The following is a 21,746-nucleotide window of genomic DNA, read 5'->3' as shown; positions in this document are numbered from 1 at the left end:
CTATATATGTGCGCTTTTTTACCTTCCTTTTTATTAAAGTTCAGCAAGTCCGTAAAGAAAAAGAATCTTTTTTTATTAAAATACAGTATAGATAATCTCATGCACGTAATATACAATTTGTTTGAATTTCCAAAATTTCAAAAATATGCTTCATCTATATCAAGTATTTCAATAAGGGGCGACAAATCCGAAAAGATACAGAAAGAACACATTAAATCTTTTTTTACGTTAATAAATTTTGATAATTAAACTCCAATAATCTTTATATTAAATAATCTATTGTGGCTAAATTTTAGCATCTAAAAGAAACATTTGAATGCAATTAACTTCTTCATTAAAGATGATAATTAAGAGGACTTTTATAGTGGAAGCTAACTATAATTAAACTAAATTTACAATTAAACTACTATTTGAAAACTAGAATTTGAAATATAAAATCGCCTCTATTATTTGACACTACGTTACTGAAATAATAAACGTACATTTTCTGAATCATGTTTTAAAAATTATTTTTATAAATTTTTATACTCTTTTAAGTACTTTTTAATATACATTTTCATACAAAAATTTTGATAATTATAAAATTAATAATTCTTTTAAAAAAAATCACAATAATAGTTTTGGAAAATTTTTATACTTATTCTTTCTGAAAATATTTTGTTTAACAGTGAATAATAAACTTCATCAACCGGTTGAATGATACATCATCTAGTTATGATACATGATCTAATTTGCTTCGACGTAAAGTTTTGTCGCCATGTATTGAATTCAAGTCAGATTTGATCGATCTCTAGTAAAACTACACTTTATAAGTTTTGTTGATTAAATGCAAGTCAATTTGAAGATGGATATAATCGATTTTATAACTAGATGTGATTTCTATCATGTAAGTATTGCAGTCTAAGAATACATAAATAAATTATATATTAAATAAAGAATAAGTTATAAGAATATAATCAATATAAAATAATAACAAACTTTTGCTGTAATATGAATACTAAGTTAAAGTTATATTCATAATCTTTCATATATAAATTTTCGTGAGTGTGTATTTATAGAGAATTGGGACAAATTATTATTGTATATTCAAATAAATTAGGAATATTATATTCGCATAAAATTTCCCTGAAATCAACGGAAATATTCGCTATAAACCCAAATAATACTAAAAATACATTTTAAAATCTCTATATTTTACAATTATTAATTACAAGACTAAATTTAAGTTAAAATGTACACTGTATATTATATACAAATATACATACAATGTAAAAATTATGAAATTATGAAAAGATTTACGCCAATATTGCAGAAACAATTATCGCGAAATAGACAACGAAGAATATTTGCGGTTTTGACTGAAATTATTGATGACAAGGACGTGGGATGGAAGGAACTCTGGTGACATTAAAGACACGAACGCAATTAACTGCTGGTTAATGACAGTGCTCCGGAATGCATTTAGCGTGCCGGTTACGAAGCAAGAATTTAACAGTTGCGCTCACAAGATTGCTATTCTAATTTAGCACGTATTTATTAAAATGACCTCTTACGTAATGCATTCGCACCAATTTCATCTTTTGCATAATCTAATTTTAAATTTTCTCGCATCCAAATAAATCTATAATAATAGAAAATTTTAAACAGAATAATAATAAAAAACCAAGTTAAAATTTATGAAAACCGTCATATTTTTAGTTCTTAGTTTCATTTTAAATTCTATCATTTTTTTATGTAAAAAAAGTTTCACACATCTTCAAAATAAATTAAAATGCAAAAGATTAATATGTCAAAAGAGAGAGATTAATTCTTTACATATGTTCTTTATATGTAAAGTATTTAATACAATTTATGCAGTTAAAATGTATAATTTATTTAAATATGCTGTTTTTATTATTCAAAAAGTACTATACATTGTAGAAGATATAACAAATTAGATTATGCAGAGCGTTTTAGAATTATCATCACTTCTTGAAAAGTTCTTTGAGCAACTTAAAAATACATTTTTTCTAAATGGAAATTTGATAGAACATTTGTTTTCTCGTAACTTTGTAACTTCTCTGATTAAATATCCTAATAACTAAGCCCCAATTTAAGATACTTTCAAAGTAAAGTTTAGATAAAACCAGTTAAAGAGAATAAATTATCATTATTATTTATAGAATTTAATTCAATCGCATAACCATCATTTATTAGTATATTAACAATATCTAATATTATTAAAAAAATTACTATTTTATTACATATATATAACATCTTTATTTTGATATTTATAGCTGAGAAAACTAATAGCAGTTAAGAAAAACATATTTCACGTATTTCGAACTGTATGTAAAAACTTTTTTTCTCGATGATAAAAAGGAATTTTAATTCTTCTTCATTATGAGATTTTGTTTTCCTATATTATAATTACATATATTATAACTACAATTATAATTTTAATTATATGCCTTATCATCAACAATACCATATCACAATGTTATTATTTCACAATATGTGTTATGCATTGTACTGAAATTAACGGATCTATGTGTATCAAAAATTGCGAATAAAACACTACTTACCAGTAGTGACGACGCTGGGAAGCACCCCGGTTGCGGTGACGGCCGAGGGTGTGTCGGGCGCGACGGTATCCGCGACCTGCGTCTGCGTCGGTCTGGGGTCGTAGGTCGTCGTGCTGTCAACGTAGTCGGCGCTAAGCTCATAATTCGTCATCGCCTGATGATTATAATTCGTGTAACCGCCGGTACCGGGACCTGACGACGCGTACTCGCTACCACCGTACGTGTATCTGTCAAGAACAAATCATGGGACCACGTGAGTTGTATAAGCCCACAAAATCGTAAATCGACGCCAATGGAAGAGAAATAAAAATAAAAAAAACGTGGTCTTTTATTAGACATATATTAAAGTCTATGCAACAAAAATATATTAAGGTTGGAAATATGTTTTTTTTTATAAGTTTTGTACGCAATAGACTACGAATAAATTTTATTTAATAAAACGCAAAGTGTTTTTCAATTATTAAGCTCATCCCTTATAACTCATCCTAATTTAATACTGAAAGATAATGATTAATTACTTATTTTAAGTGTTTAAAGCATGTTCCAATATTTTTGTTTATTAAAACAGTATTTTATATTATCCAGTATTTTATATTATGTATATATTAACCCATATTAAATTTCTATAGAAGATAACAATTTTGATAACGTCTCTTCATTTTAAAATAAATTTCGAGCCACACTTACCCGCCATTATAGGGATGATGCTGATCCGAACTGCTCGGTGTCTGATGCTCGAACACGCTGCTGTCCGGCGCCGTCTCCGAGGCTGCTCTCATTTGCGCCCTGTGGAATCTGACCTCATCTTCGACCTTTTCCCGTTGTTTCTTCGACATGCGCCCGAATTTAACGGCTTTGAACAAAATCAAGAATACCATCGAGATTATATCGATTCTTCAAGAAATTGAGACCAATACTAAAAATAGCATTTTTATAATATAATTTGATAATAGAATCATGAATTGAAAAGGATTCTTTCAAAAAATGCTTTGAAATTGAAATACTTTGCATTTCTATTCATATTGAATAAAAATAACGCAAAATTGTTTGCCTCGACAAAATAGCAATGAAATGAAATTTTCTTTATTTATTCGCGTGACTATTGACTAAGTTAAATTATATCGTGAGAGAATACAGCGCAAAATATAAATTCTCAACATATATTTCAACTGTAAGGAAATTTTATAAAATAACGTGCAATTTAATTCTTTAATGCACTTTATGGAAATAGTCTTATATTGCGCGTGAATTTCTTACTGCAACCTTGTAAATATCGATTCCATCTTACATTTATTATACAAAGTTAATGGATAACATAAAAATTTTATTCTAATTTCCAGCACAAATTTTAGATATGAGGCAAAATATATAGTATATATATATATATATATATATATATATATATAATATATATATATAAAATATATAGAGTATATAATATATACAAAGTATATAGAATCGAATAGAAGCAAATTTCTTCGATCGTCTTTCTCTTCCTCTCCTTCTCTCTCTTCACTTTTATGAACTCATTATCGGCAATTACTAACGATCATAGAGATGAGATCAGAAGCTACCATCGACGCGACGATTCGTCGTGAGGCGATAAAATCTAACGGGCGTCCCACGGATCGATCGAGATCAAGTCACACGCGATCTTCCTCCCACCAGCGACTGCTTAGTCGACCGGTCCCTTCCTTGCCGCGAAGAAGGCTCGGCGAGGAACGCGGAAGAGCCTCGCCGCGTCCTCCTCGTCTTCTTCGGCGACGCTATCATCGTCTGGTCACGACGCACCCACTCGGTGACGTCATACGCATGAACTATAGCTCGGGCAAACACGCGTGTATGTTGTTCCGAAAGCGTAACACTTTATTCAAAGTATTTATAATTTCACGTACTCATTTCGTGTTAACGTATTAACGTTGTTAATATTTTTTTTTTTTGGTCAATATTTTCTCAAAAATTATGACACCGATGAATTTTTTAGAAATAATCGAAATTGAAGAGCTTGATATGAATTAAATAACTTGAGAGCTCTTCTTTTATACTTCTCCAATGAATTCTAAGTAAATTTTACTTAGATGATTTTTTATTTCACATTTAAATATCAAAATGTTTTATTAAATGTAAAAGTTAGTAAAATAAGAAATAAGGCAAAAATATTTTAAGAAAATTGAATTAATTTGATAAAAAATTTCACTGTGTACATGGAATTACATCTCATTGATCATTTTCTAAATATTCCAATAGGAACAATTTTTAACTTCAATTTTTAAGATATGACTTTTCTTGATAGCAGTTTATAATATTTTTCATTCGTGCACAATTTTTAGAGTGGCAAGATTATTATCTGTTTGCATTTTTTATTATTTTTTATTACTTTAAATATTTAGTTTTTCAATTTAAAATTAAATTCAAAATTATAGAATAAATCAAATTTACATGAATACGAAAAACGTAAAATTATATATCACAAAATTATATATCATAACAATATAAATTATATAAAATGAAATATCATTTAAAATAAAATTTTGAGTCGTAATTTTCTAAAATTAGAAAATTTTCTTTTAGTCTGTTTTTCATTGCGCAATTTTCCCATATGCAAAATAAGTAATTTATTTGATATAAAAATGTGTTTTCTATCTTATTTAGAAATCACTGCATCTCTCTTGAATTAAGAAATGTCTCAATCAAAAGCATGACGATTGCTCTGTTTTACATTTCTTTTCATTTTTGATAATGTAACTAGATTAAAAAAAGTTTTTCAATCACTTTGCGTGTGATATGCATACTTGGTTTATCTCGTCACAACACGCGTATAATCACGCGTGTGCATATTACTAGGGTGGTTGAGGATTCGAATGACAAGGAGGGATCAAGGGTTGATAAGAGGGATAGCGATGTCTAACCGGCGGCTAACCGAACAGCTATCGTGCAAAGGCACGGCGAAGAGAAGAGAGAGGAAGAGCGGAGGGTGATCGACCGAACGCGTGAACGAGAGAATGAGACGGAGAGAGAGAAAAGGAAGGAGACAGAGACGGAGATGGCAACAGGAAGAGTATGCACCAACCGGTAGCTTACGATGCACTTTCTGGCATTCTGTGTACGCGCGTGTGCGCGTGCACTCACACATTGGAAATGGAAACGATGTATTTGTAGCTTATCGCGCCGAAGGGTAAATAAAGCGATACCGAATCTGAAATGCGCGCCGAGACGGACCCCGTTACTGAATCCTAGTTTAATCTTTTCAGGCTAAACTCTTTATTTATTAAAAGAAAACTCCTGTGAAATTTTCAATCAAGCATCGTAAGCGACGATTCAAAATTAGAATATTTTAAATAAATTTTATGTGCGTGATAATAAAAGCAATAAAACGCACATTCAGTAAATATAATACGTCTTGATTAATTATTTAATCAATTGACATAAATTAATTAAATCATATTTAACTAATGAATATCAATATATATTCTTGACGTTTCAATGTTACAATTACATTTAAATTTATTTTAAACGCATGTATTATTCAATAACAAATTTATTTAATAATGAAAATAGTAAAATAGTAAAAAATTAAAAAATTAAAAAATTTAATTTACAAGCATTTTGAAGCTCTTTTCAGGATTCAAATAAAATTTAATAATATAACATATTTAATATATAACAATTTCTCGTGTATTATCTTATTTCAAACATTATCTTCGAGTATTTCAAGTATTATCTTATTTCAAGCAAAACATTGAAAACACCTATTATTAGAATAATTAATATTTTAACTTTAATATATATTTTTATTCTCTTAAACTCAACACAAATATTCTTTCACGAAAAATACTCTTAAATTTGTTTAATTCTTAACAAATTTCCAAATATCAAAAGCAATTCTATGCTAAAATCGAGTGTGACATCTTATCATCCTTATCGACAACGCGCGATTTTAAAATTATACAGTTGCAACATTATATCAATTATCTATTCATTATGTGCTCGTACGACGAATTATTTCGTCGTATACAGACCAGGCTTAAACGTGAGCCTAATGTTATTCGTTCGCGCAATGTTATTTGTTCGTAGGTAGATAAAAAAATCGTGCTTGATAATTGGCCACCAAAAAGCAGGAAATTGTGGTTACGTCTGAATATCACGGCTGAATATCGTCCGACCCGTGTGAATTGGCAAGGCATTCTTTATTCGATATTGTCCAAAGTTCATTCATGGAAACAAAAACTAAAATTATATAATTAAATTAATAAAATGAATAGAGTAATTGAAACTAATTTAATTATATATTATATTTTATATAATTATGTATCCATGAATAAAGGATATCTAAAAAATATATTATTATTAAATGAATAAACATCACAACTTTTTCTAAAATATGCAGATTGTTTCATTCGTCTCTATTAATAAAGTATTTTCTAACTTTTTGAGAAAAATTAATACGAGATTCTTAATTATCGAAACTTCATTGAAATTTAAAACTCTTAATTGAATTTTGAAATTGATAGTAAACGTACAGATCAGAAATTTATAATAAAAACTCAACAGTAACCGATGACATTTTGTTGTTAAAACAAGCACTTTTTGACCGACTATAATTAAATGTTATATGTTCATTACATAAAAGAATTTTGTTTGTTTTGATATTATTTATAGTTTACAATCAATTTCCATTTTTTCATTAATAATTTTATACCGTGATGTCAAATGTAATCTAACATTTCTCCAATCTTTGATCGTTCAACGCTCGATTTAGATTCACGGAAGTAACAATCACAGAGCTACAAAAATAGCCGGCGCATATAAAATTTATGCCGCACCTCTGCGAGTCAGATCGGGTTTACTTATCGAGCGATGTAGAAAAGCCTAGCGAACTGACATCGAAGAACGAAATAAATTTGCTCGATTAGTGCTATATATTTTGTTTCCAAATGTATCCAAAGAGATGATAAGAGAAACAATTTTTTTTAAATATTTAAAAATAACTTTCTTGTGCCAAAAATTATAAATTATAAATTTTCATAATTATATTATTAATATCTTTAATCAAAGTATTCGTCTATTTATGATATCTTCTTTAAACTTATTTAATTATTTACATTTTTATAGCTCAATATATTTTAAGCATTTTAAAGATTATGTAATCTATAATGTAATATCTATCAAATAATTAATATTTATAAAAATAAAGTGGCTTTTTGAATATACATCTATTTTGGGATACTCCAGGTATCTATTGTGATAATCACATGTCGGTGGTGTATTACTGTATTCGTGTACATTGATAAGAATCCGGTTCATCGTCTTCTCGATGTACGCCCGCGTGTGTTACCGATGCATCTTGAATACATCTCCGTGCAAACATTTATCCATTTAATGCATCATTATAGCGTTAAAACTATTATTATCATTTTGTCAATTAACTTAAATCAATTGTTATAAGATCTGACTTTGTCATTCGTTATTATATATCTCGTTTTTAAATAATTTATATTTTAATAATTCGCTCTAAATGTGTTCTTAGAATTTTCTATGCAATAATTTTTCAGATAAAAATTTTTCATTCTTTTTCCATTATACTCGTATTCTTATTATTTTATCTGAAGTTATTTATTTAATTTTATTAGCAAGAAATAACAGGTATTTAAGAGACCAAAAATTTATCTAATTTTAAATAACTTTCCGATAAAAATTTAATTAGAGCATTGTCATACGTGACTTGAAAAGTTCAACTAGGTAATAATAAATAATTTTATAGCAGGTTTACATTTACAAAAGCCTATTTTATAATGTGACATTTCCAATTTTTGTTTCATATTCTTATTCAATAAAAATTACTAATTTTAGTTATAGAAAATTCAATTAATTTTATATAAATAAAAAATTAATCATTCAATATATGAAAAATATACTCATTCATATTCAATTCTTCTGAGGATATGACAAAATTATTTTACATAAATGTGCAATTATATAAAAATGTTATACTGTCACGAAATGTGCGTTACTCTCGTCGGTTCTTAAATTCTGAGTAAAGCCTTGATGTTACAAACAAATCAACGATATACGACTTCTTTCAGGTCTAGGACTGCCACCTCGACCATGTTTCCGACCGGCTTCGTTCCGATAGGCTTTATCCGTCCACCCACGAGGTATCTTCCGTCTCTTGATTCGTCTTGACGGCCTTGTCTATTAATATCACAGCCGTCTTCGAGAATAGGCTTCGGACAGCGTATACAAACGCGGCGGTTTAACGCACCGAAGACAGTTTGTGGCTCGCTCCGATAAAGTGCAACGATGACTCGCCGTGAAGAGGAGAGACGGATTCTGATAAGGGGTCGTGCACCCCGGGTTGGCACGCGTAGCGTCTTGTTGCAATCGGTATGCATATAGCCGCCTTCGTCATTCGCTGACGTTTCTTCAACTTTTCATGCGAAACTGATCGATCTCGCATCGGTCGTTAACACACGATGTTACGCAATTACTATGAATTGGCAATTCTCTTATGTATCATCGCTTAATTTATAAAAAAAACTTAAAGACCGTCGTCACAATATAATCTTATTATTTAAATCTAAGATTTAATCGTTGAGTTTACAAAAGAAAATTCGATCGGTGTTATTTTTTTCCAATACTTTGAAATTGACAAAATAATAATTTTATGGTTAAAAAAATAATTGCATCGGATATATGCATATTACGGATTCTATATTTTGTCTCTTGCGTCACTCATGTATATATTGCATTATTATCTGCGTCGAGTAAATATCGAGCATCGGTGCTGTTCGAGCATGTCGCAACATCGCGTCCCGCGTGATAGTCCTTCGAACAAAGAAGCTTTTTAAAGAGTTTGTGTGACGCTGTGCTGTCAGCTATTCCACGTTGATCCCATAGAACTATATCGCGCAAAACTTGCCTGGATATTGACCGTGTGGAAATGAGAAATGTTACGTACAAAATACTGTACATCTAACACATGTATGAACGATTTCAATCATTCTAAAATTTGACTAAATTTCTCGAGTATTAGACTATAATGAAAGAATTAAGATTCTATTATTTACTTGCATATTCATTTTAATTTTCTAATAAAAAAAATAAAATAATCGTAGTTATTATGAATCGTAGATATTATGCTGCGCGCTATTTGTGATGCAAAAATAATTTCCGTATACAAAATTCGAGAACAACACGATATTATATGTGAATCGTATCTTCGTACATCTTTCTAACACGAGTACGAGATAATGTGTGGAGAGAAGATACAAAGCTCTATGTCTTCCCACTCTGAGAATCCCACAGAATGACAAGAGCGATTCGTCTTTCCGAAAGGTGACGAAAGGTTGGAGTAGTCGAAAGCACTCACCATCTCTTGACATGCCGAGGCGTAGGCACTTTTGCAACCGACAGTACTGGCACCGGTTTCTGTTTACACGGTCGACCACACAATTCTTGTTCCGCGGACATTGATAATTGACGACCGACGACTGCGACCGCCTGAAGAAGCCCTTACAGCCCTCACAGGTGATCACGCCGTAATGGACGCCGCTGCTCTTGTCCCCGCACACCTTGCACGGGATTATCTCGATCTGGGCTGCAATCATAAAAGAAACGAACACCTCAATTATGAGCTCCCGTAAGGATATCTTGAGGAAACTTTTCTTTCACTTTATAACTCTTTCACTTTTTTTCCAAGCTCAAGTATTCAAAGCTCATCCTCAAAGCATACATGCATATTTACATGATTTGTAGACAAATTATTTCTTTTTCTTTGCTTTTCTTATTACAATTTCAAAATATATCAAATTTTATTGCTTGGAAGATTTCCAGATCAAATTGTTACAAACCTCAAATCTCTATTTATCAACATGTTTTCATAGAAACATATTCAAGCACATTTTTTCACAAAAAACATAAATATAAATATTTTCCATGGGGGTATCTACTCAAAAAATTCCTTAAGAATTGATTTTAAAAATAATTTTTTTGAAAATTGCAGATAAAATAAAAGTATTTTTAAATATATCTTACATAAATATATATTTATTTTATAAAATTTTTAATATTTTCCATAAAAATTTAAATCAAATAAAAAATAAAATTAAAAATTCAAGTTTCAATAATAAAATTTTGAAAGAAATAAAAGGACTCTGAAAAATAAATATTTTATATTGCATAAAATTTTCAAATTTTATTTTCAAAAGCTACAAACAAAAGTTATATAATGCATAACCGGTATAAAATTCAACTTTTATAAAATTATTAAAATAAATACTCGTCTTTGTTAAACAAATTTGTATCTAACACGAAATTCAATACTGAATATTCTCTTCAATATTGAATATTGGATTAGTCGTAAAATCAGTGTGATATCAATTTGATATTTAGAGTAGGTGAGACCGCTGTTCACAATTCAATTTCCGATAATATAAAGATAAAATATTATACAAAAAGCAACTTTAAAAAAATTTCTTGAAAATTTCAGTTTTCCAGATTTTTCAAATAATAGACAACTACATGTCCAAATAAAAAAAAAAATAAATTTCTAGATAATATAATAAAATTCTTAATAATATAGTACTATAATAATATAGTAAAATTCTTCATATTATTTATATATATATATATATATATATATATATATATAACAACTCATATAACAACATATATAACAACTCGATTAATACGAGAAATGTAAGAAATAAAATTTTAATACTTTTATATATATATATATAAAAGTATTAAAATTTTATTTCTTACATTTCTCGTATTAATCGAGTTGTTATAAATAACCGAAGTTATATCAATAAGCTTTAATCTGTGTTACCATCCGATTGCATATCTTCTTCATTTCTTTATGGCTCTACCTCGTATTGAATTAGCTTGCAGTCTACGATCATCAAGGATCGCGCTGCCAACACCGGAGGGAGGCTGCGCGGATCTCTCTCTCGATCTCGATCCTTCCGTCGGTTGAGGACTCGTACTGTCCGCACCCCACGTATGCCCGCCAAATCCTGACAGACTTCCCTCCATTTACGAGTCTTTCTTGCTGATTTCATTTACGATCTATCGTGGAGACAATACCAGCACGAGCTTAAAAATCCACGCGCGTGATCGCGATCACGATAGGTCGTCTGTGATATGGACGTTCTTAATAAGTTTTTAAACAATTCTTGTTGCACTAGGAACACTATTTACTTTCACGATGTGCTTTATATCGAACGCTGCAGAAAATGTGTCGAAGCCATTGTCGAAACGGCTTCATTAAATTGTTTCTTAATTAAGTAATAAAAAGTAATTAAAAAGTTGAAACAAATACCAAATGACGTGAGAGAGAGAGAGAGAGAGAGAGAGAGAGAGAGAGAGAGAAATTCCTATAATTAAATTTATTATTACGTAATGTTTGGAAATACTTGTTTTCATTGCTAAAGTAACTTAAATTATTTTTTTATATATTTTAAAGATATAATTTTACACCCTTACGAAAAAAATAATTTAATAAATTTCAAAATAAAAGAAGGCTTAAAATCTTCAAATTTTAGCTAATTAAAAATTAGATGTCTGAGCAAATTCACGAGTTTCAAAATCTATCGTTTTCTTTATCTACAAGAGTTTGAATCAAATTGTTCGCCGTCTTATCGACGTTGATAAAGATAATAGCACTCAACCAGACATTGTATTATCGCAATTTAATTCGATTTCTAGTAAACTGGTATAAACTGCACGATGTATATCTGTATTAAATTCACAGATTATAAATTAAATCAATTTTTTAGATCAATGTAATTAATTAAAAATTCTCATTTTCATTACATTTTATTCTTAATCTATTAATAAATTCGTAAATCTTGTTATCTCTTAAAAAAATTTCGTATATTTTCACTCACGTGTTAAAACAAAGAAATCTAAAGGAAAATTCCTCATTCATGACTGCATGATAAGCGTTCCAATTTTCAACAAAATTGGATTAGCGATATCCGCGGTCGAAAAAAATCGCCAAGAAATTTGGTAAGCTCTCAGTGGTAAACCTCAGCAGTCAGAAAAAGTCCGATACGGGAGCAGCTTCGTACGAGCGGGGAGGGGCGAGCGGGATGATAGGGAGACGCGTGATTGTTCACACGTATGTGTGTGTGTGTGCGCGTGTGCGCGCGCGCGCGCGCGCGTGTGTGTATGTGTGTGAGTGTGCGTGCACGGAGGAAACGAAGATTCGGTGCGCGGTCGGCCTCCTATCTGGATATATTGCCCGAGTGCGCGTCTCTCTCTCTGCCGTCCGGCAACTCTAGCGCCACGAGCAGAACGTCGAGGCGCTTGCACCATACGTACGCGGCCGAACATTACATAACCGAGAACGATGAACCCAGAGTACAGTCACCCGGCACGCTCGCATCTTCGACGTGCGTCATGCGGAGAGCGCAGCGTGCATCGGCAACGGCGGACAGGCGCTATACCCGGAACTCCCGAAATCGAAACAATCGCCTTCCTCCTACGTGCGTCTCGCCGATGTGTCGTTGCGATTCACGATGCGCTTTTTAGTTATCGATATAATAAATATAGATCGCGTGTAATGTAGCCGGAACAACGCGACGCTGCTACTAAGATTTATCATGCGTCTAAAACGTTTGCCCGATGAAGTAAAATATATATAATTAAATTTTTGCATCAGTAAACGACGTAATGTTACTTATTTTTTTTGAAAAAATGTTTATTATATTGCCCCCGAATTACTTAATATTGTTATCTTGTTTCGATATCTTTGATTTGACTTGTTAATCTTCTTCTTGGCGACCGAGATAACTGACATTACAGAAGAAAGTTTTCTTCTATTGCGATTCTGTATGAGAGCCTTTGACGATTACATCATAAACTGCAATTTTCTATTCGATTTGTCTTACGTTGCAACGATTTATTCTGGTTTCTTTTTCTAGATCACATCGTATGTTTATTACGAGAATATATTTGCGCAATACTTGCACTGTAACGCGTGGCATCGCCTCTTTTTTTTTTCTTTATCTAGTTTCCATAAACAGGTTGTTTCAATTAACATTTAAAGTAATATTAAGTCTTGCAACGTACCTATAATCATTCAGAAATGCGATATGTATATAATATCGTCTACATTGCGGCCATTGTCTGTCGCTAGTCCTCTTTTTCCGTCTTAATTTTCCGGATTACTATCATTGCTCATAATACGCCTTATCAAAACGAGTTCATAAAAAATGCAACATAAAATTCAATAAAAATGCATAATGTATTAAGTAAATATTTCTTATCGACTACATATTTTTTCACGATAATTATAGCAATACATCTTTATTAGAGCGAGTAATAAAATATTTTAGCAAACGGAATGGGACGTGTTTTTTAAGTGACACTCTGAACAAATCGTAATCATTTCACAAAAAGATATATCTGAAATATTTCAAAAGCATTAGGTAAACAAAAGTTTAAAGATAACATTTGTAGAAGATACGAATTTACGCCTGTTACACTCAGCATTAGTGACGTAATATGAAGTATAAAAATTGCACGTTATATGCGGAGTTCGCAAATGATGGTTAAATATGAATTTCCCGTCGTAAAGTGGATTCTTATTTTCTTTCGAGTCCTATCTACATTCAATCTTCGGATGAACGACTTTGTCTACCGTGTGTGTAGACGCGAATAGCGCGTAAATCGCGGACCGCGCGCAAGCGCGACAGAGAGAAGTGTGGTATCACGCGTGTACACGCGTACACGCGCGTGCACGCGCTCTCCTCTTCGCGATTTTCCACCTGGAGACTTTCCAGCCGCGTAATTCGATCACGTTTCCGGTGCGTATGTTTCACATGTACAGACACAGACCATGTACCACACGCGCGAATCCGATTTCTGCGCGACGAGCGGAAGGCGGAAGATCGTGATTCTCGTCAGAATGCGAGAAACGGCAGCGTGGGCCTTCGCGAATCGATTTTCGTCGATAAGACGAATTCACTCAGGCGAACGTGACAGACTTCTGTTCAACGCCCGCACGTCCAGATGAGAAGATGACAAGGAAGTCCCGGAGGATGTCATGGAGAAACTGACGGTGATAAAATGGAAGATGGAGTAAATGGGAAGCTAAAAGAAAATGTGAAAAGGAGAGGAAAACAAGAAAAATATCGGTACAGTATTAAAATATGCGTATCACACAGAGTAGGCGTGAGAACACTCGCGGCCGCACTCCTCAGATTTCTTCGGTCGATCGAGATTTCGGGAGCGCACGATCACGAATAAAGAACAAGCATACATGCGGCGCGACTGCGTTCTCTCTCTCTCTCTCTCTCTCTCTCTCTCTCTCTCTCTCTGTTTATATCTCTCTCTTTTTCACTGTTTTCTTTCTCTCACGAGACTCGTTTGCACACGCAGCCGGAAAAACTCGCGGAAAGTCCACGACTGGCGGTACGAATATTTTGGGGATTTTGACGAGCCGAGACGGTAGCAACGTGTTGGGGACGGGGAAGAGGAGAGAGAGAGAGAGAGAGAGAGAGAGAGACAGAGAGAGAGAGAGAGAGAGAGAGAGAGAGAAAGAAAGAGAGAGAGAACGCGTGTACGCCCGCCCGCGCGCGCGCGCGTATCTCACAAATAAGAGACAGAGAGAGAGAGAGAGAGAGAGAAAATGTCAATGCGAAGAACAGAGACAGAACGAGAACCAAAGGAAGAAGAGAAAAGAGAGAACAGTGAGAGAAAGAGAGGGAGCGAGATGGAATGATGTGTTTTTCGAGGACCGGCGTTAGCGGGCTGGCATCTCACAATATGTCAGAACTCCCCGCGCCCCCCCTTCATCGCGCGACGATGCGGCGGGTCACTGAACTGCGCGCCTCCGCTGATGATGGCCGAGTGCCTCACCCTTTGCTCCCTCCGCCCCTCTTCCCTCCCCGACAGCGCCACGACCCCCACCACCCCCGCGTATCGCAAGGATTGCCGAGAGTTGGCGAACATTGCCGATGGCGAGCGATCGTCATCGGAAACGACCGAGGGCCTTGCCGGCTCGATTACGAGCGCGTAGCGCGCGCTTTCCGATCTCGACTCGTGCGACGCGTTTGCTTTATTAGTGCGCCTTGTTAAGGTCACTGGCGTGCTACCTAAATGCATGCGCGTATCGTATTTCCTGCATAGGAAGCGCGTCCCGCGTAATTTAGGAATTTCGTGGCGGGGATAAAAGTCTTGATTTTCATTTTTTAAAGACGAGACATAGGAAATTGATGTAGAAGACAAGGGATGAAGATGAGTATTCTTCAAAGCACTTGGTACCGATTTTTTCTTAATGACAATTGAAGTACAACGGTACAAATGTAAAGTTATTTAATTATTGGAAGATTTTTGATTTATTGTATTTCATTGAATGAAAAAACGAAATCTGCTTCAAAAATTTTTGAATATGATAGATTTATTAAAATTTGAAATATGAAGAAAATGTTATTTAAATTCTATAAATAATTAATATAAATTTATAAATAATGATTAATGAAGTCGTTTAAACTTAACTTATATTTTAACAAATTAATAAATACCGAATTCCAGAGATTTCATTATTTTTTTCCTAAAAAAATATCTAAAATTCCATTCGATCAGCTGATTTTCTTCACGCAAAACTGCTTTTATTCTCAAGCTTCTGTAGGCCGGTAGGCATAAAGAAAGATAAAATCTCATCGATTTTATCTCCTGAAATTCCTCTTTTATATATATTATATACGCTTTCTCTGTTGACATCATTATCTGATCTCATCCCTTCGTCTCCTTCCCCTTACGTTCACATTGCAGTCATCCCACCCTTCATGCAATGCTCCGTCCTTGTATGCACCCTCTCTCCTCTCAATTTTCTCTTGTATTCTCTCTCTCTCTCTCTCTCTCTCTCTCTCTCTCTCTCTGTGTGTGTTCTTTCTGAATACGCGCCGGTTTTATCCATCTCCCCACCGTTCACCGTTCTTTCCACGCCATTTTACTCCCTTCCCTCCTTCGTCGTTCCTCATTGTCCTCGCTTGCCTCCCTGCCCCTCCCTTCTCGCATTCGCCGCTCACTCTGAGCGATTTCCTCCACTATCCCTCTCGCCCTCACCGTGTCCCTTTCGCTCCTTCGTTCATTTATTGCATAACCGTGCACGAGGTTGCCAACCTGCACCGCGTAATACTCTATAAATACGTTTCGCAAATAAATATTCGCGCGACGACGATATGCATGCACGCGAGTCGGCGGTTGCAAGGCGTCGTCGTCGTCGTCACCGTCGTTGTTGTTGTCGTCGTCGTCATTATCACCGTCGTCTGTCTTTCCCGTCGTAAAATTCAGCATGTGAGATTGCGCGATACCATGGACAGAACAGATAAGCCGATTTTTGATAACGAGATGCGCGCTAGTGGCTGCGCATTCTGATCCGTATGTTTACTTTACCTATTTTATAAACGGGAAAAACATGGGTCCCAGTGATTATCGTCGCATTTGTTGTTTGACGACTCAAGTAAAATCGGAATATTTTGGTACCATAAACTTTATGTATATTAATTATGTTTTTCTCATTCCATCGAAATTAAATCAAATTTTTATTTATTTTTGATATCATTAATTTTTTTCTAAATCTTCGATATTTTAATAAAAATTTTGATATGATTGATTCTAGATAGATAATATGGAGTAATCTTGATTACTATAACATATTTTAACACAAATCTATCAACATCATAGTTTCTTCTATTAATAATTCTTGTCTTTTAAATTTCTATTATTATAAATATTTATAGACAATTTATAACAATTCAATTACAATTTTCTATTAATTTTAAAGGATAATTCATATTATCGTTCTATAATTAAAATTTCACTAGTAAATTGTAATTAATTATTCAAATAATTTAATGCAACAATTAACAATTTTGTTTGTTCCTATATTTACATAACCGTTGAGTCATACATCTGGCAAAGATATAAATATTTTTCAGACTGGGCTGCGTAGCGATTCAAACGTAATGCAGATACGCCTGAGTGCAAAGGGTTAACGTCGCCGCTCGCTCGCTCGTTCGCTCGTTCGCTCGCATTCACGCGACGCTCAGGCTGACGTCATTTCTGACCGGTCCTGAGACGACGAATTTTAAGACAGGCGTTTCCGAGCGGCATAATAAACGTCGAACGCGTAATTCGTGCCAAGTCCGTACGTAATGCTATAACCGCGGTATAGCAATACGTTCGCGCGTGTGTCGCGCGTCATCTCGGAAAGCTCGCGAGGTTCAACGACTCTCGGGCTATTATCCGTCGTACGAGCCACGCGCATTGTTTGGCGAACGATCGTAGGCGATACGCCGAGATTTCGACGACGCGAATCGTGATGACTAAACGGTTATCCTTGTTAAACCATTTCACCAATCAAGCAAATAAATAGAAGAACACGTGAAATGTGAAATGTGAAATAGCGCGGGAATTTATCGAAATACGAGCTTTTTCCTGAAATATACTATGTATTTTAAATAGATAATATTATTGTCTATTATTGTCTACAGTTTATAATCTAATATTAATCTATACTAGTCTACAAATTGTATTATATTACTTCGATAACAAGAGATATTACACTGATTTAATTTTATGAATTAAAATGTAATGGATACTTTTCATCTTGTCTTTTTACCCTAAATAAATTTAATATTATTAAATTAATATTTTATTTTATCTATTTCGTTTGGAGGATGATAGAGGAGGAGAAGGCTAGTAATAAGATTAAATTATAATTATGAGATTAATCGATTAAATTTGGATAGAAGACACTATTTCGATAAAGATTGTCTGAGAACAATGTAAACTTCATATAGGCCTGTTAAATATAAATAGAGATTTAGTAGAAACTGCAAAAAGCAAATGTCGATTAAAAAATTTAATATCTCGGAATTATCAGAGCGCGTCGCAACATTTGCATCAATATTAATCATGGAATATATGACATCGATATTACAAAATGATTAACTTAACGTGATAGTATGAATTCGTTATTGATACTATTTATATCTCATCTAATTAAAAGTAAAGTCTCTTTTCTTCCAAAGATATCAATCTTAAATGTTTAATATCGATAATGTTATAATATCAATAAGTTAGCGCCGAATAATAATAGTACTTTTTTATCGAGCGATATATCGATCATGTGTGATGAGAATATTAATCGTTCTCCATATCAAATTCTGGATATATTTAATTCGCACAGCATAATAAAAAAGAATTCATGTATTAACGATATAACATATTACAATTGAACTTTTTGCATGCATTTCTTACTTAATTCAAAATTTTGAATCTACGCGATTACGACTAGTAAATAATTTAATTCGAATCAATACATTAATAAGAAGTGCATCAGAATTAATGCATCAGTATTTATGCATTAGAATTAATGCTTTAGAATTAATGCACTAAAATTAATGTATTAGAATTAACTATTCATATGTTATATTAATCCTCACAATTCCAGATTTTCCTTAAAGAGATTAATCTCAAGAAATTGAAATAAATTCTTTTAACTGTGACATTTTATATAACATCTTTCTTTTTATTTTCCAGTCAGTAAATGTTTCTTTTTTTTTATCATTTTTATCTAGATTTTTTTATAGGTATCGGAAACTACTATTTGCGCCATTTTTATTTTTAAGTTAACAATGTTTGAATTCTATATCGAATGGATATATATTCTTAGGGGACCATGATGTATCATAAATAACTGTATTTTCTCTGTCGCGTGCTGTGACTTACCTTCGTACCGATTGCTTTGCGCTCTGACCTACATTCGGTCGAGATTCACGCTCGCTACGACCATGCACTGGCTCCATGAATGCACTCTAGGAACTGGATATCGCACTACGGCATGAGAGAAGTCAAGCACGACAATTGTTTTTAAGTCTTATAGAAGCAGCACTCGAGTTTTAGGATTAAATTATGAAAGCATAGATTTGTGTACACGAGTCGTATCTATTAGCTTTTAATGTTAAATTTCAAGCACTACGAGTTTTAAATCTCGACAACGTATTAACGTAGTCAAGATTAACTTAAATTCATGAAAATAATATAAAATAATTTCTATAAAGATTATTATTAGTACTATTATTAGTATATTATCTGACTTTATATTAAAATTTCTGACGATTTCATTTTGTAACAATATGTTTTGTTACTTAATATTTATTTTTTAGTTTCTTTTATAATTCTTTATTATTACCAACTATATCTATTTATGCATTCCGTCGATATTATGTTTATTTATGCTCATGGCTTTCATGTTACATTTTATGAAAAAGTTGTCAAAATATTTCAGAGAAAACATAAAAAGATGATCACTATTAATATCTGCTACTATAAAGAACTGCATAATATTTGCAGTAAAAAATGTTTTCAAGAATAATGTTGAAAATTACATTTTTGCTTGACATAAATTGTTACACATTACACAATTTTTACCAATGAAAATATCTGCAAAAATGTTATAAATAATAAATCATTATCATTACCGTATTATTAATAAATTATTTTAATTAAATTAAAATTTTATTTCTATATTTCAAAGTTTAGAAATTAAATTAAAATTTTGTGATAAACAATCTACGTAATTTTAAGAATTTTAACAAATTTTAAACAGCAAAATAATAAAAATGATATAAATGGATATTTATGAAATTAAATTACATACACATCCATTAAACAAATGAAATAATAATTTGTTACTAATTCTTAATTATCGCAATTAAATTTGTAAATGGAAATGACTATTAAAATGAGGTCGGTTCAACAAATTCAATATAATAATCATCTTATTTCTGATATTTTCAAAAATACTTCTGATGAATAATTTGTACACTGATAAAACTGCTAAAAGGCAAAAGGTTAAACATCAAAAGTAGTTGCTGTAATGGGGACAATTATAAGTCTAATGATAACCGTTATTCCTGATACTCTCTAATAGTTTACACGATATCTTCGTCGAAATTGAATTTTGCAGCATCAAAATAATTAATGATTAATTCTTAGCTAATTTTAGGAATCGTTATTAAATTATTTATTTTCATTTGTTCAACATTTACATCATAAAATAGAATCTAAAGCTAACTATTATTAAAGATAACTTTCACATTTTTCTAATAAATCTCAATAATTATTATCAATAAAAGTATGCATTTTTTTAAAGGTGTTTCTTTTAAATCAGAGATCTTTAAACATTTAGGTAATTGAACCGTATTTCAGTATCATCGTAGATATGAAGAGTTAAAACACGAAAGATTATCCTAACGAGTAATTCTGGTAAAAAGCTCATCAATGACCGGCCGGTACGAGATGAGGCCGGTTTCCAAAATATTACGCAACTCTCTCGACTTTGCGCCACTTTGCGCAGAGATGCAACCAATAAGGAATGGACCGACGGGCACACAAAACACAAACACAACTGTTCTCTCGCGCTCTCTAGAAGGGATTTCTCGTTCGGCTGCAGACAAGCGTGACCGTTACAGTTTTCTTAAGAGAGGCCCCAGATGTGGCAATACTTGCGACATCGATGGCCACCATCAGGTACACGCACACGTGGGTCACGCGACCGATCGTAAGATGGCTGCTGCCAAGATCGTCGGGCATCCGAAACGATTTTCGGATTTGGGCCGGGCGGGACGCGAATAGCTATGCTTCGCATAACGTATAGCGAACGTGTTTCTAAACAGCACCGCGCCGGAATGGATATATCTGGATGAACTTTGCGAATTTATTTTTATGAATTATTCGGCTTCTTCAAAGGATCCCACTGTCAAATGTATATATATCAACGATAAAAGAGAAATTTTTAAATTTGCAAAATAATGATTGTCTTACCATCATTAAGTGCCTGATAAAAATGTTAATTAATTGTTAACATAAAAGAAATAAAAAATAATTTTGTTTTATCGTGAATGATCGCATAAATCTCGCATAAATCTTGAAGCTCTCGGCGACGAGATGGCTGCGCTAGATCGTGTCATTAGCTGTGGAACGTCGACCTTTACTTTTTGGCATTTCGCTCTCGCGTGCTAGAACTTCGATTATATCGGCCGTTTGTTCGTCGAACTCCAACGCGACAGAGACCTTATTCCTTGTAAATTGACGATTACGTAAATCTTTGTTCGCAAATCTCGCATTCCGTCGATTATTGGATGTATAGATAAAACGTATATT

General features: G+C 32.8%; 1 protein-coding gene across 7 annotated transcripts in view; it reads right to left on the bottom strand.

Moving 5' to 3' along the window:
• Positions 1-21,746, bottom strand: part of Hr3 (nuclear hormone receptor 3 ROR-beta) — a 101,000-nt gene that overhangs the window by 13,936 nt on the left and 65,318 nt on the right. For 6 of the 7 annotated variants that reach the window (XR_016138664.1, XM_089074135.1, XM_025217923.2 and 3 more), the window contains 3 exons: positions 9,934-10,161; positions 3,252-3,417; positions 2,565-2,791 (listed from right to left, as the gene is read on the bottom strand). Coding sequence is in view for 6 of the 7 variants with exons in the window: in XM_089074135.1 (XP_088930261.1) it covers positions 2,565-2,791; positions 3,252-3,417; positions 9,934-10,161 (621 nt within the window). In the remaining variant the exon portion in view is untranslated. Of the gene's footprint in view, positions 1-2,564; positions 2,792-3,251; positions 3,418-9,933; positions 10,162-11,434; positions 11,842-21,746 lie in introns of those variants that run through there. The other variant, XM_089074132.1, reaches the window with a different exon arrangement.

The sequence above is a fragment of the Pogonomyrmex barbatus genome, unplaced genomic scaffold (genome assembly GCF_055798465.1).
Source record: "Pogonomyrmex barbatus isolate J1 unplaced genomic scaffold, ASM5579846v1 scaffold16, whole genome shotgun sequence".
Taxonomy (NCBI): domain Eukaryota; kingdom Metazoa; phylum Arthropoda; class Insecta; order Hymenoptera; family Formicidae; genus Pogonomyrmex; species Pogonomyrmex barbatus.
Note: the sequence above shows the minus strand (reverse complement) of the source record. Positions and strands in the feature narration are given on the sequence as shown.